General features: G+C 41.7%; 2 protein-coding genes and 1 pseudogene across 3 annotated transcripts in view; 1 reads left to right on the plus strand and 2 right to left on the minus strand.

Annotated features, from left to right (window-relative positions):
- Positions 1 to 10,858, plus strand: part of Atp10d (ATPase phospholipid transporting 10D (putative)) — a 62,518-nt gene extending 51,660 nt beyond the window's left edge. Inside the window, exons 19-22 of the mRNA XM_013350823.2 lie at positions 3,247 to 3,327; positions 4,647 to 4,751; positions 7,753 to 7,940; positions 9,017 to 10,858. Of these exons, the coding sequence (XP_013206277.1) occupies positions 3,247 to 3,327; positions 4,647 to 4,751; positions 7,753 to 7,940; positions 9,017 to 9,344 (702 nt within the window). The 3' untranslated portion in view covers positions 9,345 to 10,858. The remainder of the gene's footprint in view (positions 1 to 3,246; positions 3,328 to 4,646; positions 4,752 to 7,752; positions 7,941 to 9,016) is intronic.
- A 241-nt stretch (positions 10,859 to 11,099) lies between these two features.
- Positions 11,100 to 22,700, minus strand: part of Corin (corin, serine peptidase) — a 186,708-nt gene continuing 175,107 nt past the window's right edge. For both annotated transcript variants that reach the window (XM_005359323.2, XM_005359322.2), the window contains exons 20-22: positions 17,071 to 17,342; positions 14,847 to 14,980; positions 11,100 to 13,694 (exon numbers count right to left, since the gene is read on the minus strand). In XM_005359323.2, coding sequence (XP_005359380.1) covers positions 13,500 to 13,694; positions 14,847 to 14,980; positions 17,071 to 17,342 — 601 coding nt within the window. In that variant the 3' untranslated portion in view covers positions 11,100 to 13,499. The remainder of the gene's footprint in view (positions 13,695 to 14,846; positions 14,981 to 17,070; positions 17,343 to 22,700) is intronic.
- On the minus strand, positions 17,565 to 17,660 carry LOC113457535 (annotated as a pseudogene).

The raw sequence follows: 22,700 nt of genomic DNA on the forward strand, positions 1-22,700 counted from the left end.
AAAAAAAAAACAAGAAAAGAAATGGCCCAGGCTAACCTGATGTAAAAGAGAAATGTATTAACACACACAGCTGCAAAATCCAGGGCAGTGGGATCAGCATATTTTCCTCTAAGCAATTATAAATGTCTACCTTTGATGTGTTAGCTTGTCATTCACCAACTCTGGTACTAATCACCAAAGCTAGAAATGTCTTCTTCTTGCCCAGTCCTGGGGCATGTGTCATTCCCAGGGACATAGCTGGAGCAGATGGGTGGGTGGGAAGGTTCTCTGTGGAAACACTGGACAGAGCAGAGTGAGATTAGCAGTCAGAAATCTGTGTGCTGGTCCCCGAGGTCTGCCGTGAAGACATTAACACAGATCATCATGGGTTGGGAATAATGGAGTGTTAGCATTCTGAGTCTCTACTGTGTGACTTTGTTTTACCTTGCCACGGTTCAGTTTGTTTACCTTCTGGAAAATCTGTAGGACTAAGGAGATAACTAAGGAGATATAGCGTTTCCAGCCGCATTAAGAAAAAAAAAAAAAGAACTCAGTATTTTGGCTGGGCGGTGGTGGCGCACGCCTTTAATCCCAGCACTCGGGAGGCAGAGGCAGGGGGATCTCTGTGAGTTCGAGGCCAGCCTGGTCTACAAGAGCTAATTCCAGGACAGGAACCAAAAAGCTACGGAGAAACCCTGTCTCGAAAATCTAAAAAAGAAAAAAAAAAAAAGAACTCAGTATTTTTATTTCAAACAGTCAGGCTGGAAATATAAATTTGATGAAAGGATTCTAAATGATGCTTTTCTTTCCTTAAACTTTATTTTGACTTAAGAGCATCTCTGAAGAGGTGGCTGCTTCAGTGTCCACACCTGACAACAAAGCAGAGTCTCACACTCAGATTGCAGGAGGAGGGAGATCTGCAGAACCCTTTACTAGCACAGACCACACAAACCATGAGCTTCTATGTGAGCTTCCCTAAAACCATCCAGTGTGCCTTGTACTTTAAAGCCCAGATGCCCGAAGGTATGGTAGGAGCCATTGAACATGGTCCTGCACCTCCGGCCCCCGAAATCCCTTGTCCTCTGGGAAAGGCGTGGAGAGGAGACCAATGTGTTACAGGAGGGTCTCAAAGGCCAGTTTGTATAGGCTGAGACTAAGTCCATCTTGTTCTGGGGAGAACTGAGCTCAGTGCTTCCAGCCCTTGAATCTGCAGTCATTTCTTTGCACACCGTGTTCTGGTAAGCTAACCAGTCTGATAAAGCACAATCTTGTGGGCAGAGTTCCAGTATAGACACGTGAGGAAAAGGTGGTTCCACATGTATTCCAAGTTAATCCCACAAAACAAGAGTCAACACTAGAAACCGCAGGAGAGAGAGCGTGTGGCATTTGTCCTTCTGAGCCTGAGTGGCCTCTCTGAGTATAATTTTTGAAGTCCCATCCATTTGCCTGCAAATGGTACGATTTTGTTTCTCTTTACAGCTGAGCAATGTTCACTGTGGACATGGACCACATATTTTCGTTATCTGTCGCCAGTGAACATCTAGGCTAGTTCTGTGTTCTAGCTCTTGTAAATACAGCAGCTATAAACATGGGCTTGCACGTGTTTCTGAAGTATGATGTAAAGTCCTTGGGGGTTTCCCCGGGAGTTCTAAAGCTGGGCCATAGACTTGTTCTATTTCTAGCTTTCTGAGAGACCTCAAACCTGATTTGTAAAGTGGATGCACGGCTTTAGAACCCAGCCCACAGTGAATAAGGATACCCTCTCCCCATAGTCCCTCCACCGTCTGTTGTATTTGTATTCCTGCTCATGGCCACTTACTAATGTGAAATAGAATCAAAAATTGGTTTTAATCTGCACTTCCCTGATGATTTTAGTTCTTTCTGCTAGCTCTGTAGCTTTTTTTTTACACTGTTCTCATTATTATAACCCAATACCTGACAGAGCCTATGAAGTGAGGAAGGGTTTATTTTACCTTACAGTTGTTTTTTTTTTTGTGTGTGTGTGTGTGTCTGTCTGTCTGACCACATTATAAGGGATGAGAAGGAGGGAGGAACAGGGGTGGGGTACAAACCTACAGGGAGAGGCAAAGACTCCGCCCTTGGGCAGGCAACAAGAGCTGACTTGACCTACTTCTGCCAGCCAGGCCCCACTCCTAGATTCCAAAACTTCTCAAACAGTGCCAGCAGCTGCGACCAAGTTTGAAAGTGTAAGATGATTGGAGGAGATTTTATATTCACAGTATAACATACGGGAAGATTGGGTTGAGGGCTACAAAGAAAAGCATAGAAGTCAATTAAGGTGACTATCCAGCCATTCATAAACAGATCTGATGGCAACGGGCGAGGAGGTGGGAAGAGAGTAAGTAAAGATAAAAGTGCTGGATTTGTTTAGGTTTTTGAATAGTACTTTCTGGTCAGTGGACAGAGCTAGATATGCTTCAGGTATTTACTAGATCCAGAAGGACTTATGGATGTAGGTCAGTAACAGAGTTACATATTTGACATGTGTGACCAGTAGTTCAATCAGTCCCATGCAGAAGTAGCACACACAAATACACACACACATACACACACACTGTGCACACAAGCACACACACATACACACACAAACACATGTATTCAGGTACACAAATGCACATACACAAACACTCATGCTTGTCCACACATATGCAAGCAACACACATGAACGCACATGCATGAATACATACATGTTGATCCATGATAAAATAAATTTTATGTTTTTAATTAAAATATAATTATTTTCTCCTTCCTTTTCCTCCTTCCAGTTTTCCCATTCCCACCCCCTCTCAAAATCATGACCTCTTTTTCTCTAGTTGTTATTGTTACATATATACATATATGCACACATACATATATGCATTTATATGTCTTACCCAAGTCAGAATGGCTAAGAGCAACAAAAGAGTTGACAGCGGATGTTGGAGAGGGTTCGAGGAAAAAGGGAACCTTCAGTCACTGTTTATGGGATTGAAAACTGCTCCAGCCACTCTGGAAATCATTGTGAAAAACCCTCAAAAAGCTAAAAATAAAGTTAGATTTTTTTTAAAAAAATAGATCAAGTAAGTTAAATAAGAGTTCCTGTGGTTTGGTAATTTTCCTGCCACATTCAGCAGCAAACATGACTTAGCTCGCTGCCTGCATTCTTCTACCATGCTCTATGAAATGAGACCCAAGGACCAGCAGGTTATTGTTTTGCTCTGATCCTTGTTAATTTTGCTTCCTCTCCAACATGTGTTTCATTTCCAGGCATACGTACCTCTCACGTTCTGGATCACCTTGCTGGATGCCTTCTATCAAAGTCTGGTCTGCTTTTTTGTGCCTTACTTTGTAAGTCTTTGTTTGTCTGTGTATTTGCCATTCATGAATTAATGGTGTTTCTGCATACATTGCTTTCCATCGACTGTTAGCTAACTGATATATGTAACCTCTCATAGAATGTTAGGTAATGGGTTCAATTATGTACCTACTTGATTTCTCTTGGGTCTCTTATTAACACTCAGCTGTCTACTAAGTTTCGTCAGTGGCTTAAATAAAATTTAAATTCTGTCCATATAAATAAATTAGCCAAAAAAAATCATTGAGCAAGATCAGAAAAAGAAGCGCTTCTATCAGTGAGTATTGGGCTAATTCTATCAAGCTAAGACTCAGAATGTTAAATTTAAGTACCTTTAAGGAATGTCTTCAGGACTTATTAAGTCCTTATTAAAACCACCTTTTACAGATAAGTTAAGAAGGAACGAACCAAGCAAAGAATATGTAAAAGATCATCTTAAAAGTTTAGACTGGCACCAAGCGCAGGAGAACCGGTGCAGCTGTCTGCGCCTTGTTCCTTCCAGAAAGAAGCACGCTGTGATGACAGATTGTGTCGACAGAGTACGGCACTGGGAGTAAAAACAGGGATTCTCACTAGCTTGACAGTTTCTGTGCCCTGTTCAGATGAAGTCACCTGAATTAGCTCGCTTGCATAGTCTCGCTATATTGCTCTGTATGAGAATTCAGACAAAGCAGCTGAAAGCGCCTTCAGAAAAAGATACTGGGAGAACAGAGAACTGGATCATTTGAGAACCAGAATAAGGTCTTGAAGAAGCATCGGTGAGAGGGACGGGATACTTACCTAGAAGTAATCAGTGTAGGGTAGTTACAACTGCGGCTTCCGTGGTTTCCTAAGTGGAACATATTCGATGCGTTTGTGTGCCTTTTGGAGCTGAAAGCATGAACAAAAACTTCCAGAAAGATCAATGGTGATTCTGAATGAAGAGGGATATCCCACCTAAAAGTTCAAAATGTAGACAGAGAGCATATGCGGGAGAGTCCGTCTCTTTTCTGAGAATGTTCGTTTTTCCTAAGTGGCCAGTCGGTTAACTGAATTACTTGTAGAGACTGCGCAGGCCACATCTGAGCTGTCGGTACAGTGGTGTCACACACCAAGTGTGTACAGCCCTCACACTCACCCCTGCTGTCGGGACAGTGGTGTCACGCACCACGTGTGTACAGCCCTCACACTCACCTGCTGCTGTCGATACAGTGGTGTCACGGACCAAGTGTGTACAGCCCTCACACTCACCCCTGCTGTCGATGATACAGTGGTGTCACGCACCAAGTGTGTACAGCCCTCACACTCACCCCCTGCTGTCCTCTCCGTGTAGGCCTACCTGGGCTCTGACATCGACATCTTTACGTTTGGGAACCCCCTGAACACATCAGCTCTGTTCATCATTCTCCTCCATCTGGTGATCGAAAGCAAGAGTTTGGTGAGTGCTTCCCCTCTCCCTGGGGGTGGGGGCGGTGTTCTGTTAGCAGTGGGCCTGCCAAGCCCTCTGTGGCTGGAAGCTCAGGTCTGCTAAGAGTCATGGCCCTGTAGAAAAATGGTCATTCTGTGTAAAGTTGAGGGTCACTGGGTCCCCTGACGCTGAGTGCAGGAAAAGGGAAAAGCCCCTGAGTGTGTCTTTGTTTGGTAAGTACTTCATAGACCTGAGTCAGGGGGCAGGAAACACCAGCTGTGCATAGTAGGCTTTTAGACGAAGCGGATGCCTTTGCACTAGAGTCATTGACCTTCTGTGCCATACCCTCACTCTGTTAACTTAATAAATGAGGACTTTATGCCCCGTGATAATGCAAAATGTTTTTATTTCTTTGGGCAGAGATCCTTTATATCTTCTTCTTATGCTTAGGGTGGACTTGAAAAGCCCAGTAAAGCTCTTCTATCTAGTCTCACACAGGGAGACTCCTAACCTGTGCCCTACCTCATTTGCTGGCCCCACCTTCTTCCTTTCTCAGCTTCCCAGATGCATTGAGTTCATTATCACATCGGAACCTTGCTACTTCCTGTTGTCTATTAGTAGAGATACTTCTTAGATTTCCCTTGTATTCATGAATCTTTACCAACTTCAGAATATTCCTTTAGATCATCGTGTGCGTTAGCAAGCACTCCTTGCCTCTAGACCCTTTTGTAATCACCTGTTACCTCATTTTATTCTCTTGCTTTTGTTCATAAGATTAAACATAATTTATAGTTATTCATTTCATTATAGAGTTACCTGATTCAGGTTTATCTTCTGCATCAAACTATAATCTGTGTGAGGTCAAGGTTCATGCCTGTTTTGCGCGCCATGTAAACCATTGTGAGAGCTAAGACTGACTTAGAGAAAGTGTTCAAAAAACCAACATGGGTGAGTAGCTAGGCACCTGACCACCTTGGGAGTTTATTTATCCTCAAGGTAAATGGATTTCAAACAGGAACTCGCTGAATGAAGCTATGGTTCAAGATATACAATGCTATATTATCAAATTATTTTTAACAGGTTATAAAGTAGGACCAAATATTTATTTTTGGCATCATTTGCTTTGCTTATGTGTAATGATCTATAACTAAATCCTAAGCCCCAAATGTAATAAAATGTTAGTGTATGCAAATACCAGATCAGCCAAACCAAATTAAAAAACTATAATGTTTGGTCTCACCTGGGCATCTACTTAACTTTTAAATCATTGTTAGAGATACTTTTGGTTCTCCGAAAAGACATGCCACAGGCTCTAACATCTGTATGTTCCAGAGGAACTGACACGTTAGGTATGCCAGTTGGGGTTCCCTGGTTGGAAGAAACAGCAGTCCATTCTGGATAACATAAGCAAGTAGAAATGTTCTTAAAATTATATTGAGGAACCATGGTTCAACAAACAAGATCTCAAGGAGTCAGTGGAGGGCCCGAGAGCAGAAATGAACAGATGCACTCGCCAGGATACACACTGGTCTGAACCCCACTGCGTGCATTTTCTTCTTCTCCTGTCTCACTGTGCTACCGTCCTAGCTGCTGCTGCTGGAATCCCGTCTCCCTGGCCTTAGCTACAGGCTTCAGCATGAGAGGAGTGTGTGGCCAGCACTGTGCTCAGTGTTGGGTGTTCTCTCCGCGAAGGGGCATGAAGGCTAAAAACTCAGTAGTGTCTCCACAGGAGTGTTTCTTAGAGAAGCGTCCCTCCTGCCGCATGATATCCTAGCAGAGTGCATAGATTTTGCAGGGTCTTTTCCAGAGTCCACAGGAGTGTTTCTTAGAGAAGCGTCCCTCCTGCCGCATGATATCCTAGCAGAGTGCATAGATTTTGCAGGGTCTTTTCCAGAGTCAGCCATGTGGAGCTCCTGAAACACATGTCCTTCACATTCTTTCTCACTGTGCTGTGGTCACCTCCCACTTCTTAGGCACTTTTACCCAGTGTTTTCCACATTCATTTTCTTAGGCCAACTCATTTACAAAGGTGGGCTGTGACGTCACGATCTCACTTTCACAAAACCAGAGGAAAGAGACTAGAGTAGTACTCAGATAGAAGGGGGGCATTTGAGCAAGAAAAACATATAAGAAAAGAAGGTAGCAAGGGAGGGAGAGAGGGAGGGAGGGAGGAAGGGAAGGGACCCATTGTTCTGGGGTATGCCATTTTTAAGAAAGGAGTTAACCAACACTTTCTGAGCAGTTTCTACATTTTATAAAATATGAACAATCTTTGTGACTCTGTGAAGGCACGTGCTGTGGGGAAATGCTTTGCATAATTGGAAATGAAATAAGAGTGAGTTGGGTCTTATCTGAAAATCACAGGCCTAGAAAAGAGATTTACAAATACAGTGTATACACACCAACAGCATACACACTGTGGGGATGGCGTGTACTGCCCAGGTAGCCGGGAAGAAGGCTCAGCAGCTCTTACAAGTGTCTACCCTGAGAGTTCTAAACAGCCCTTCCCATTCATTGGACTTTGTTTCATCCAAAGGGAGTAGAGAGATGCAACCCACTTGAATGCTGACTAAGGGAGAGTAAGAGTATGGCCGAGAGAATGTAATGCCTACTGTGTGTATGTGAATTACTGAAGTTTGAAGATTACTGAATTAAGGTAATTCTGTAAGCGGATCAATGAGTGACAACGAAAGAAAGAAAGAAAGAAAGAAAGAAAGAAAGAAAGAAAGAAAGAAAGAAAGAAAGAAAGAAAGGAAAAGAAAATCCAAACACCTCCTTGTGGTGGAGAATACACACCAAACCAGTCAACAGAATGGCCCATTGACACTTAATTTTGTAGAATTCAAACAGTGGCATGAGCCACTCATGAATGATGATGCCCTTCCCTTTTGCCCTTGGTATCTTGTGTCTTATGTGGTAAGGTCTGTAAAACTCAGAGTTTATTGTACTGTTTCTTTATTAGAGCAGGTTTTGCTAGGTTGCAATACGCCACCAGTAAGCATCTCCTTTCCTGGCCCTTCTTGTCTTGCAGACTTGGATCCACATGCTGGTCATGGTAGGGAGCATCTTGTCCTACTTTTTCTTTGCCTTGGCTTTCGGAGCCTTGTGTGTGACTTGTAACCCACCATCCAACCCCTACTGGATTATGCAGAAGCACATGCTGGACCCAGTGTTCTACTTAGTTTGTGTTCTTACAACCTGCATAGCTCTTCTGCCCAGGTGTGTAATTGGGTTTTTTCCTTAAGAGAATTAAGTACATGGTTTCAGGTAACCACTAAGAATGAATGACAGACCACCTAGCTCAGCAGTGAGGAAATCAGCGACATGCTAAATATTGGTTTCAGTTTTACCATAGAACAGGACTAGATTAAGCAAGTGAAAACATATATTTCTCTAGCATGGAGAAGTCCAATCTGATTGACAGTTCACAGGAAGAAAGAAACTTTGCCTCACGGGATTATCCAAGAACCGACCGTGACCTCTCATTCACTTTGCCATCCCCGGAGCCCTTGCTTTGATCTGTGTTTTACAGATATCATAGATGCCTAAACTAGGTAACTCACAAACAGAAATGTACTAACTCAGAGCTCTGGCGGTTCCACATCAAGGTACTAGCAGGTTTGGTAATTCTTATCCGAGGATGAAATTTTGATGCTTCATCCACGAATGGCAAGGTGGGAGAGCAAACCCCTCATAGCCTTGTCACTGACTAAAGACTCCCCTATTATATTGTTATAGTGAGCATCATCTGTCTCAGGCCACCAGGAGCTTCCTGTGGGCCAGGGCTATGGATCTGCTAACAGGAGCCATCTTCCTTCACTTATGTAGAAGAATCTTCTGTGCTTTGAATGCTTTCCCCCACAGAACTTGTGTCGCAATTTATTGTCATTTGTAACAATAGAAGAGGGGGGCCTTTATGCTTATTTGGCAAGCATAGAGAATTCTTGCTGCTTGCTTTACAAATATTAATTTATTAAATATTTTTAGTTGCTAAGTTTTAAAATCATGGTCTTGCCTAATAGTCCAAGCAGACCTGGAACTCACTGTCAAGCTTAAGCTGGCTTTGTACTCATGGCTATCCCTCCAATTTAACCTTCCAAGTGTCGGGATTATAGAGGCTCATCCCCCATGCCAGGTTTAAAATTATTTTAATCTCCATTTATAGCTTAGTTACGCTATCTCAGAAGCCAAGTGCCTGCCAGACTCTTTTACTTCCTTTTGACTGGTTACTATTTCCATCGGCTCCCATGATGCAATGGAAGTAACATAATTCTGTGGTATTTTTTGTAATCTAGGTTTCTATACCGAGTTCTTCAGGGATCCGTGTTTCCATCTCCCATTCTGAGAGCCAAGTACTTTGACAGACTAGCTCCAGAGGAGAGGGCGGAAGCTCTCAAGAAGTGGGCAGGGACTGCAAAGACCAATCAAGTGGCATCCAAGTATGCCACCCCACCAGCTGCTGAGTCAGAGAGACCTGCGCCTGGTCCTTCTGCTGCCCTTGCCATGAAGCCAGCAACAGCATGTGCCATTGAGCCAGAAAACTTCCCTACATGTGAGACTGTGCTAGATCTTGGCTACTCTGAACCAGGTGCCTCAAAGATGATCGAACCCTCAGCATGTTAAAAACACAGGATATCCTGCTTAGCGTTGCACGTAATCTTTCAAGTGTTGAAGAATTCAGAAGTGAGGATTGCTTGTGTTTCGGTACAAGGGATATCAACATTTTGTTCAGTGTGGAAAACCCAACACCATGTCTGCAACTGTATACTGGTGTGCACATTTGTAAACAGGGGATCATGTTTGACCTGGGCAGAGTTCAAGGAAGTGGAATATTTAATTCAGGATCATATGTTGTTTTTATGAAACTTTTTAGATTTTGTAAAGGAATTTCAATTGTCTTATAAATGCAATCATTATCAAAGGGAATTCATTTGAAATGTATTTATTTTAGAGTTAAGTCTCATGTATTTGGAAAATGATTTAAGTGAGATCCTACCTGAATTTTAATTTAAGGGGGAAAAAAGTACTTTTAAAGCTGGCTCATTATAGCAGGACACCTTTAACCAGCACTTGAGAGGTAGAGGCAGGTGAATCTCTGAGTTCAAGGCTAGCCTGCTCTACAAAGTGAGTTGCAGGATGGCCAAGGCTGTTACACAGAGAAACCCTGTCACAAAAAAACAAACCAAACAAGCAAAAAAACCTGCTTTGTTAGGAAAACTCATTAATTTAAAGACAAATCCCCACGAGCCTTTTGTTTCCTGTGAGAAGCCTTTGGTCACACACACACACACACACACACACACACACACACACACACACACGGCATGTCTACTCATTTCAGCATTGTGCTGAAGCAGAGCCTTCATAGGGAAGGAAAAGAAGAGGGCCAGTGTTTCTGGCAGCACCGGCTGCCTTCTGCTCTGTTCGCTGTTAAGAGAGGACATAGGAGAGCCCCATATGCAGGTGCTGTCAATCAGGACACAGACAAATAGGTCATGAAACACAATCAGCTGAGCCTACAGACCGTGAGCAACTTCCCGCGTTCAAAAGTGGATGATACCCACACCAACATGAGACAATCGGCTTCCAAGCAGTCTGCCAGAAACCATTTGAGAGTTCCTAGCTGTTACTGCGCCTGACAACTGCATGGTAACCTCTACAGAAGGTGATGAGGGACAAGGCTGATACAAGCCACACTCAGTGGGAATCCCAAAGCTCTCAAAGGTAGAAATGTCTGTAGCACATTTTCTGCTGAGACAAATCATGGACACCGGCTTTACTTAGTGCCTCGACACTAGTTTATACCAGAGTCAATTTGCCGCTGTGAGGTCCTGTGCTCTGGTTGCTGAAGACTTTCAAAACCTCTATATCTGTCTGAAAGCTGTCGCCTACCAGTCATGTGGAGTTCCCTCCATGAATTGCTATGCTAAAAGTCAATGTCTCGAGCAAAGTCTTATAAGCTGTTATTCTCAGGGCCTAGTGTTGCCTGCCTGTACTGGACTTTCTGTACCCTCCTGTTATTGTTAAATGGCCTTTTTAAATAGTCTCATTTTTGCAACCATGACAATATCACGTGACTAAAGGAAGTTGCCTTCTGCTTCCCTAAGATTTTTTTAAATAAATTATTTAAGAAATAATATTCTTTGAAAGTTGTCGTCATTCCCATAACTCCTCCCTGATTCCGGCTGTAATTGGTGCCAGAGCTGAGAAGGAAAATCATAAGGCATGCATGCCTTTGCCAGAATGCTTTTTGAACCTCTTTGTTTACGGGGGGAAAAGAATCACTTGATATTAGATCATTCATCATCCCCACAGCAGCTGGAAATCATTCCTTGAGCTCACCACTTCCCAAATAAATATTAAAGAGATGCTCATATGCATATAAAAGGTTTTATTCTAAAGAGTAAAGGAATATGCTAAAAAGGAGTAAGCATAAGGTCATTTCCAAGATGTGAATTATCTTTCTACTCATAGGAATATAGGAAAGTATTGAATGTTTGTGTCATGGGACTATAATCTTACATCTATAACTCACAAATTCTCCCAACTTTGTTAGTAACTTAGGTGCAAACTCAATGTGTTGGAAAATCTGAACCTACTTATATACCTGATGCAATCATTTGTGTATCTTGCTATGAAAGTATTGATGCATTTAATTACTTGGTGATTAAGTTCTATTTTTTTCTTTTATTTAAAAAGCCTGAAAAACACCTGGGCCCCTAGACTAAGGAGATTGAGATCTCTGTAAAGTTTTTAAAAGGTTGAATTAACAAGAGAATAATAATTTTATGCCAGATCAGCAAAGCATGTGTGGTGTAGCGTATTTTCATATTTTGAATATTTTACCAGAATTTGAGGAATCCAAGAAAATCAATAATAAATGGTTTGGGATATAATTTTATTATAAAAGGTTTCTAAAGAGTAGGAACACCTGCAAAAATGCGCTGCGAACATTGATGGCTCGCGTTCTCTTAGCAGGGTTGATGTTTTCCCGGTACTCCAGGAGCCATGAATACTATTGGTGGCTCATAAGCCTACAGGTGAAGCTGCTAATAGTCTAGAAGAGCAGGCTCCTGTGAGAGCCAGCAGACAGCATGCACATTTTGGCTGGCAGGAAACTGGGTTCCCTGTGCGAGAAGAAAAATAACCCCTTTCCAGGAACTTGGGGTCTATATGCCTCCAGAAAAAAAAATATCATTTTGATTGTATTCGGAGTTATTTAAAATAATTCCAACATGTATATTTTACTGAATATGAGTTCATCAAGGCTAAAAAAAGTGTTTCATTAATTATGTACCAACAATTATAACAAAACTGACCAATGGTCTTAAACCTTCATCCGGTTGTGAACACAGTGCAAGTGCTACACAGTCTTTGTAACAAACTCCAGGACTAGAGAGGAGCAACATGGAAAATAAGGGTTGAGACAACTTTTTGGATTTGAACTATATTGACACATAGAAAGAGTACAAAACAGACATAGAAAATTGCAGGTAGTCCCTGTTCGGAATGCTGAGGCAGTCTGGTTGCTGGTGAAGTTTCGTAGAACATCCTGCTTGTTCAAAAAGGCATTTGCATGTAACATAGTTGATGTCTGACTAATTAAATTAGGTATGTATGAAGGTTTGTGTTTTTGAAGCTTTTTAGTGGAAAAAAATACTTTTACCCACTAATTGCTTCAGAAATTAATTTGTGTAAAGTGGCCCAGTGCTTCAAAGCAACTTTAAATTTTTTTGTTTTAATTATCAATGAGGCAAAATGGCAACACCAGATGTTAGACATCATTAGGGGGAAATTGCAAAATGTTTTTTTCCAAGCAACATTTTGCTACACTTTGAAATATATTGCTGTGACATTTCTGGTTTGGGTGAACATAGGCAGACTAATTTTCAGATTTAATTGTGGGTGGGATACCATTTAATTTTTCTCTTTTCTTTTTTTGGGGGGAAGGGTGGGTTTTTTTTGTTTGTTTCTTGTCTCCAAAGTGGAGAAGGTTCTCATCCATTTTCATATAGGCAAAAAATAAAAAAAAATGTTTCCACAAGAATTGACCTAGTTGTTGAAATCTCAGTCATCTAACAGATAGATACTGAACATCCCCGGTAACGAGGAAAGTCCTATGGAGATTGTCTATGAAATTACAATCTTAATTTGAATGCAGAAGGGACAGAAATACACTTCTGAGTGTTACTTTTAATGGCTAGAAAATTTTACATTCTGTTTGTCTTGCAACTTCAACTGTCTAGATCAATATTGTGAGTCTTTTCTCTTTCATAATTTCTCCAAATTATTTAGAAGAGTCTGGTAAATAACATAAGCATATACATTATCTTGGCTTTTTATCAATTAAAAGCCAGTCTCCAAGGTCGGTTCTGAAAGGTGCCCCCTAAACTGCTGTGCTTGAACAGAAACTGAACACACACCAGTGTGTCTCCATCTGTTTGCCATGACAGTACGAAAAGGAACTTCCTATCACTTGTTACCATAGAGCCCCAGATGTCATCTCTATAGAGCTGATACTTCCACACTACATTCAAGGTTAGCCTAGGGAAAGAACAAAACCTACTGTGCTCTGTGTTTTGAAAAGAATTCATGAAATTAATGAATGATAAAGCTGGAAAAAAAAAGGCTGAGTAAAACGGATCTGGTGCAAACAAGAGATCTTGCAGGGCACGTTGAGTGCCCCGCCCACAAAAGCCCATCCATACAGCTCTTGGCAGGGCACTCTTCATGGTCAAGAGGGCCGTGCTTGGTGTAGGTTGCTGGCAGACTCTCTGCTCATCCTTGGAATTCCTTCTGGAGAAAGGTCTTGATATACATTTGTCTTTCAATCCATTCAACAAAGTAAGATACATTGCTGTACACTCCAGGCCCCAGGACTTTGGAAAAGCAGACGGAGCCCCACGAAGTTAAACCAAATAATGTCCATTGTCCTCCGGGTCGCTCACAGACCAGAGGCCCACCACTGTCTCCCTGCAAGAGATAGCAATTGATGTTAGTCATAGAATTTCAGAGGTCTAGTGGCAGGGTTATCAATTTACAGATACAAAAAAGCCCAAACCAGCTTAACCAAGTTGGAAAATTTCAACTGAGGTTTTCATCATAAGCCTGGGAGGGTATTTGCTTTCCACCCTGTAACAGAACTTTCCAGTAAGCATGATGGATTCTGGGATTTTAAAAAAATAGAATTAGTTTCTAAAGAGATTTTTGTTCTTGTCACAAGATCTGAAGACCCTTAGTTACTTCCTGCATATAACAAAATGTCATAAAAGCCTTGATGTATCAAAACTAATCATCTCAATGTTATTCTTTAAATTGGATTGGTCTTATAAAAGTAGAAATTACCCAAGACGGAAAATCAACTCACACACATACATACACCCCATAAATCAGTTGCACAAAATGTTCTAAAATGAACCATCACAAATGCCCTTTAATTATGTAATTATTTAATTAATGTCATTAGACAAACATGGTTTATCTCTCTTTAATTCTAAACTCTGAGGAGCCGTCTAATCACTTCAAAGCAACAGAGCAGCAGTGTGAAAACCACTACCTGTTCCTCCCTTGCCAGCTTCTTTGTTTACTTGCCCATTTGACCCCCCAGAGACAGTTTGTCACAATAACTGCTAAATGTTAAGTTAAAGTAAAAACACTTCCCCACACTGCTAAGAGGCATGCTTTGCAGATTGCTGTGGCCACACATCCTGCCTGGCCTTGAGGGCAGTGGCATTTGACAGGCTGGTAATCAAATGATGACCATAAGATCTCAAGCAATGCCAGGGTGGTCACATTAGGGACAAGTCGTTTCACACACTGTGGGAGCTCGGGTGCCAATGTATATCCTAATGTCTTCACTTTGATACCTGGCAATATCCTCTGGTGTCCCCTTGTTGCTTAAGACACTGGATTTAAAGTTTTGGTTTTCATTTGCCCCTCCTAATTAGTCTTTCCTAGCCACAAACATGATCAAAGGAGATGGACTGGCACCACTGTCCTCCTTCTGGCAGTAAACGATTTCTACAGATGTTCCTGAGGGACCACATATGACTTGTAATGGAGCTGGACAAGCTCACCACAGTCATGGAGGATTCTGATTGCTGGCACAGTCAGAAGGCAGCTTACCATGCATGAGTCCACGGTGCCAGCCTCATAGCCAGCACATATCATCCGACTGGTGATGGTCTTCATGTCAAAATAGGACTGACACCGCTCCAGAGGGATAATGCGGACCTCTCCTTCCTGCAGCTTAAAGGGCACTGCATTCAAAAAGAAGAAACAGAAGATGCACAGGGACATAGAGGTGACTCGAAGGTAGGGTAAGCACAAAGGAATATTTTCATATACCTAGAGAACGCTTTCTTTCCCTTTAACATTCTCCCAAAACTTTCTTGGTGGTGGTAGTACACAACTTTAATCCCAGAACTTGGGGGGCAGAGGCAGGCAGATCTCTGTGAGCTTGGAACCAGCCTCAGCCTACAGAATGAGATCCAGTACAGCTGGGGTTACACAGAGAAACCTTGTCTTGGGGAAAAAAAATCATCTCAAGATGAAGACTTGTTTGCAACCCAAATTTTTTATTCAGAACTTTCACTAGCAATCATCTGGTGAAAGTCCTTATTTTTCCAGTGTAGCAGAAGGGTTGAAATGATTGTGTTTCCCCTTGCCATCTGCTCTGGAGAAAGATCAGCTTTTACAATGAAGAGGGGAAACAAGGCAGAGTCTTTAGCTCAGCACATCTGCCGTGCTCTCCAGGTGCAGAGAAAATCTGCCGACCCTCACAGGGAAGGGCTTTCCACATATGTGCTCCTGAGGCCATTGTTCTGATGGCGAACCTTTAATCCTAGAGGCTGAGGCAGAAAGATTGGAAAAGGATGATATCATTTCTCGCTTACAATAGACAGAACATATGATTTCTGTCTTGCTTAAAAATTTTCAAGAATAACAGTTGCTGTCTTCAAGCAAAACCTCATAAATCCTATTTGGACATCCTAAAAATCATACAGATTGTTCCTTGAGGGAAAGCAATGCTATTAATACTCATCATTTAAGGAAAAATAAATGTGATGTAGGACAAGTTTAACAAGTCATCAGGATAACAATGATAATAAGACAGCAGCAACACGTACTGCACACTAGGGTAGCTGAGGCTCATACCATCAGCAACTTCTGGACCACTGTGCTTTTCTTCTGTGTGTTATGGGATTATCTCATTCCTTCTGTGGAAGGGGAGAGACTAGAATGGCCAAGGTCAATGGGGTCCTCCTGATTAAATTCCATTGCTGCTCTTCACGCTATCCCCTCACTGCTGTGTAAGCTCTACGGTACCCTATTACTGTAAGTTCATATAGATACATATTGGAAAGAACACAAATAGAGATACTGTGAAGGATATTCTGCTCATTTCATTATAATACTAATCAGGGTTTTAATATAGAAGCATGAATAGGAATGGTAGCATTATAAGGCAATACTACTTTCAAAATTCTTATAGGAAGATCTTCTTGAAAGAGTCATTGATGTCTATAAACACTTCCTTTCCATCATGTTTTTAATCATACAGAAAAGAAACAGCTCACAAACTATCTGACTAAGCTTCAAGGAGAAAACAAGTTCCTTTAAATTGGTGTTCCTTTGGTTAATATCAAGATGCTAGAAGGCCAGTGTACACCACCATTCTGAGAAGCCTGGCCTACTTCTGCAGGCAACAATTTTGTTGACTCAGTTCTTATTCTAAACTTTAAATAGGTCAAACTACATGCAAGTGTCCTTTAGGGAGGTTGATATTAAATGGTTAAAAAAGAATTGCTATGTATTTTGTTTTCAAATCATTTTTATAAAGCCAAATTTAAGCAATTTAAATAGTAAGATATGTATCACATTTCTTTACAGAAGGATGCACTGTATATGCAGATAAGAACAAATCAATTACAGAACTGAAAAGTGATCCTGTAGCTTGCCTGCAGAAATGGAAATACCTAATTATTCCACACAGCTTCTGAGAAATTCCACTAAGAGGTAGTCCAAACCATTGCCCTCTCTCACAGGGATGTGTGCTAAGTCTCACCTTGCATGGAAGATCCAAAACATTGGTAGGAACTCCCTGGAGAAAGAGCTACTGGGAAGGGGGTTTAGGTTCGCATCTGAGGTGGGCAGGTTTATGTGTTACGATGGGTTGTTCCTGTTTACAATTGGCTTAGAAGGGAGAACATAACACAGTCAAAGCCTTTACCCTGTGTGGCTGTGATTTACATGTGCAATGGGAAACAGTAGCCAACGCCTACAAGGAAGCCTAGTGCTTTTCCGTTATGAGCTGAAAGGGCAAACGTCGCTGATGACCCTGGCTTACTTTTGTTGCCCATGTGGCCCCAGCCTGTGATGTAGCAGTACGTATCTGGTTCCAGATACTCCTCTGGGCTGGGTAAGCAGACAGGTCTGACGTAGCTTGTCTCATTGATATCATCGCTCAGCTCCACTATGCTGATGTCATAGTCCACCACCGCTCGATTATAACGGGGATGTAGCAGGATGTTCTTCACAAAGCGGGTCTGCACAAAGGCCGACGGATGGTCCAGGTTGTTTATGCCAAATACCACTTTCCAAACATCAGCATCCTCTCTCCTAAAACAATTCAAGAGTACCTTCAATTCTATCTGCTTTGATTGCATGAGTTTTTAAAAGTAATTTTTGTATATGAACAACACCTGTTCCCAAGCCTATCTCCCAAGACAGTTGCAAAAGAAGTGTTCACACAATGCCCGAGGAATGAATAGCTGAACGTGCTATTAAATGAGGAAGCAAAGCTCAGACTTCACTATTTCTATAATTATTTAAATAATTTTTTAAAATATGGAATGCTTCAAATTTGCGAGTCATCTTCACGCAGGGCCATGCTAATCTCCTATGTATCATTGCGATTTTGACAGCAAGCACTCAGCCTTCCTGGATAGGGTGTTCTTGAAAATAGAACAAGTTTGGTCTTAGGGCCAGTTGCCTGCTTCATGGCATAAGAATGGTGAAGATGAGAGAAGGAGGGAGGAACAAAGGTGGAGGTGAAAACATAGAAAGGAGGGGGAAGGCAAGACTAAGAGGCGCTTCCAAGGAAGAAGAAATACCTCAGGGAAGTGCCAACCTTTCGGGGCAGCTTTTTGCAAATTTCAAAGCCAGTGTTTTAAACAACCACTCACAAACCCCAATGGTTAATCTCAGGTTCCATTTTAGGGGAGCATTTGTCATCAATAGTTTAGAAAATTTTACCTTAAAATTAACCTTCACCCCCAGTTTTACGAAATTTCCCCAACCTCTTGTGTTGCTCCCTGCCCCCTTGCCTGTTTTTTCTTCTAGGTCCTTCTCCCACACTCTTGGTGACAATGCTGACGTGCTCCGGGACTCTTCCTCTGCATTCTCTATGCACACCACACTCCCTTGACTTCCTATAACTCCATGCATTTAAACATGCATACTTTGGTGACTCCTAAATGTAGACCATGAGCTAAATTCTCTGACCTGAGTCACAAACTTGATCCAACTGTCTGGTAAACACACTCACCTGGATGCTTGATAATGGCCAAGATGGTCAAGAGTCGTCCACATGACTGATGAAGTTTAAGCTTTCAGAATTTAGTTTCAGGAATGAAATGCTTGCAAGCACCGGTGACTAACTGAATCATTTCCCTCGTGAACCTAATACTTCAGGCGTCAGAAAGTTCTCCTCTCTCCTGCTTTCAGTGTAAGCCCCACATCTTGCTACTCTACCTACTCTATTGTTCTCTGCTCACGAACCTGCTCTGATTTCCTTCTCGTGGTCCTCATGGATATCGATGACATTTTATGATAATATATCTATCTGTCTAATCCCTGTCTTGCCCTCTCCCACCCCACAGAGTTTTATATCAGTGAAAACAAGAACTGTGTTAGCACTTTCACATAGATGTGACCACACCGCACACACATCTTAACCAAACAAAGAAAGATTTGTTTTGGTTCACAGTTTCAGAGGATTTCAATCCACCATGGTAGGGAAGGCATGGTCGTAATCGTGTGTGTATATGGAAAAGCTCCTCACATTTTGGAAGCTCAGAAAGCAACCAGTGGCCAGGTTATAAACGTCAAAGGCCCATGCACTTCTAGACCCTAACTCCTAATGAGTCCATAGTCTTCCAATATAGTACCACCAGCTGGAGCACGAATGTTGGGGGGGTGTTGATTAGCTTAATTGCTGTGATAGAGGCCATGACCAAAATCAACCTGGGAAAGAAAGAGTTCATTTGGCCTAAATTCTGGTCACAGTCCATTGAAGAAAGCCAAAGCAGGAACTCAAGGTGGGAACCTGGAGGCAGGAACTGAAACAGAGCCACAGAGGAACACTGCTTACTGGTTTATTCTCCATGACTTCCTCAGCTCACTTTCTTCTACTACTCAGGGCAGCCTGCCTAGGGATGGCTCTACCTACAATGGGCTGGGCCTTCCCACATCAATCATTAACTGAAAAAATGCTCTACAACAAAATTTTCTCAACTGAGGTCCCTCTTCCAAGATAACTCTAGCTTGTGTCAAGTTGACAAAAAATAAATAACCAGAAAAGGGGGCACATTTTGGATTCCAACTCTAACAGGGACTTTATTGGTTTTACTCATTGATTCATCTATTTGGCCTTCTAGGGCCAGACAAAGAGTGGGTTCTAGAAGTCACTTGTTAACAAGTACTTATTCTAAATTATTCTGACGCATTATTAGTAGACTCCAAACATGTAAACAAAGTCAAAGTCATTTGTAGGCACTCATGCTCTCCTATTTTTACAGACCCTAGTTGTCCTGAGTAGATGAGGGCCAAAGATGTGCCTATTTGTTGGCTAATAGTGCTAAGGGATTGTCCTTTGTGTGCACACGCCCTTATACTATGGTACAAAGAACTAACCATTCTTCCAGTCTTCCTCACTCACAAACTTCCGGTCAAATCAGGTAGAGTAGGTCGATTTCATCTGTCACGTAAGGGTAAACATGGAATCATTTGGAGAGCTATTGAGGTATCAGTTCCCTAGACATCTCCACCATATCATTTGAGAGGAAATCAAAGCTGGAACTCAGCATGGGACAGGCTGTCGATTTTGACCTTCAAGCTTAGTTCAGTACCATTAGATCCTTGGCCCTAACTCCACTAAACAGCTCTCTACAGTCACACCTTCTGTACTTTCAAAATTTGTTTTAAAGAAAATAATGCCAAATCTATAAAATGATGTCATGGATTCAATAAATACAGATAAATTGCAATGTTTCAAAGTCAAGCACTATACTAGACAGCACAACAAGCAAAAAGGCAAGGCTTCTGCCTATATGAATTATAGGATTGAGTGAAGATGGTTAGTTCATGAAATGACTATAATAAGTTGGAGGAAGTGTTATGTCGTGGGCATGACAAGATAATGCTACAAAATTATGTTTCATTACATATTTCTGTCACTTAAAGTGTACACTTTTCTTCTTTTCTGCTTTCCTCCTTCTATCCACCCTTTTGTTCCATTTTTTCCTAGTCTACAAGAGTAAGTCTACATGACCATTGAGGAAATACCACATTCTCAGGGAACTCCACTGTTTAAGACATCTGAAATCAATAATACTTTTCAGATTGATTTATTAATTGCCTCATTAGAAGCTTCTTTCCCCAGAACCACAATGACTAAGTTCTAACTACCACAATTCACCTTCTGCTTTTGTCATAAGCAATATTTAAAGTAATTAAGTATTCTTAATTATTTGCAGTAAAATGAAATAACATCAATTAAGTACTTAATTAATTATATTGGGGTTAATTTAAACCTAACAGTAAAATGTGGGGGTCAGTAAAACCAAAAACTGTTATTAACTTACATTCAGTAGTCTTGCTACACAGCCTAGTATTCTCACAGTATTAATATCCAAGAGCAAGAAAAGGAAACGGTAGACAGAATTATCCCTTTCTGTTTTGTTATGCACATGATATGGAATTTAAAGTGCTTCTCAATATTTTTCCTTTGCACCCATGGAAAAAGAGAACTAATAAAGCAGATAAGGGGTTTTTGAGGTCAAAGAGACGTGTATAAATAGCAGACTGATTTCATTATGTAGACCAATCATTTTTCACACTATGTTTTCCATGGTATGAACATATTGAGTGTGTGCTAGAAAAGGGAGACAGGAATGAGGGCAGAGACAGACCTGTCTCTAGGAGGAAGAAGATGGGGCAGAGTTCTAGGCTACATGGATAAACAGGACATGGTTATAAATTTAATGGGGGACATCAGGATACAAAGAGCCAAGTACATGACCTTAAAATCCACAGCATAAAGAAGAGTACTTCCCATTTGGATGCCAAGCCCCAAAACAGCATCAAAGAGTCCTGCCCCATCTTTAGTGATAGTCATGCCAAAGTTCTCCGGATCCAGGAGCTGAGAGAATTGCTCTGATGGCAAAGTGCTTGCTTTATAAGCACAAGGATCTGAATTAGATCCCTAGAACTATCACTGGGAAGAAGAGTGGTCATGTGCATTTGTAAACTCAGCTTGGAAGGGGAAGACAGAGGATCCCTGGGGTTTGCTTGCCAGCCTACTTTACTTGGCAAGCTCCAATCCACTGACACCATTTCAAGCCAAAGAGAAATGAGAGGTATATAGAAATACTTAATGGAAAGTTGCATGAGTCACAGATAGTAACCATAACTAATGGAGTCAGAATGCTGGCCATTGGAACACCTACACCACACATTTTTTATTGAGCTTTGAAGCAATGAGTAGCATCCATAGACATCAACTGAGGAACTAGGAAAGAAACGCTTATCAGGTGGATGGAAACTTCATAAGTAATGTGATAGCAGATTATAGAGGCAGATACCTCCAGGTGTGATGGGAGTCAGCCACCAGGGATGAAATTACAGAAAGTAGAGTGCTCTGTAGGGCAAGGGCCCAGAAAAACTAACAGAAGGGCTTAAGCAAATGTGTGTGTGTGTGTGTGTGTGTGTGTGAGAGAGAGAGAGAGAGAGAGAGAGAGAGAGAGAGAGAGAGAGAGAGAGACCTTTAGCAATTAGATTTGAGAAGATTTTGAGATGGGAAGGATGGACAAAAGAATAAATAGAAAATGAAGAGAAGGAAGGAAGGAGGGAAGAAAGGAAAAGACAGGTATTATAGTGTAGCAACACAATCCCAAAGCCAGTACAGCTAAGTAGAAACAGTAGCATTCACCGTCTGTATTCTACCATCACAAGTGGTCACAATAAATGGGCGGGGAGCCAGAATCATCTGAACACTTAACGTTTAACTACATATGGACTTGAGCCCTGTGAAATTGGAGCCTATCACAGAGTGGCGTGAAACTACAGCCGTTATCAAAAGTCCCAGCCATGAAATGAGTAGGAGTGTGTTTCAAAAGAAACACGTAGGAAATGAAAATGGCTCCTCCATGGAAAGCGCTGTCTGTTACAGCTCATTTCATCTTAATAGATAACCACAGCCAAGCAGAGCCTCCTGCCTACAACTCTCACTGTTTCCACCTCTCCATTCGAAAATGATTTGCAGATAATATCCGTAAAATTCATCTCCTATCTGATTGAGCGTGTGTGCTTTATCCACTGAATGGATATGCAGTTCAGTATTTGGGAAGAGTTGGCGAGAGACTACTGATCTTCTAGCTGATCACTAAAACTGAAAACTCCCTACTGATTTGGCAAGGTGCATGCATTACCAAGCTCCAGTAAGCATCATTTCTTAGCTAGACAGGATAACTATAGCGGGTATTTTAGGAGTCTTCCGGTGGACAGTGATCAAAATGGAGCAACAGTGAGGATGGAAATGAAGGAAAGAGAGGGGCTTTTAAGTCAGTGGTGTTGAGGCACAGATGTGAAAGGAACTAAGCAGCTCCAAGGGATAAACTGATGCGTGGAGGAACGGTGCTGTCAGGAGTAAAGTCTATGAAGGGCAAAGGAACACGATTGTTCTTAATCAGAAGGGGC

Source organism: Microtus ochrogaster, linkage group LG1, assembly GCF_000317375.1.
Source record: "Microtus ochrogaster isolate Prairie Vole_2 linkage group LG1, MicOch1.0, whole genome shotgun sequence".
NCBI lineage: Eukaryota > Metazoa > Chordata > Mammalia > Rodentia > Cricetidae > Microtus > Microtus ochrogaster.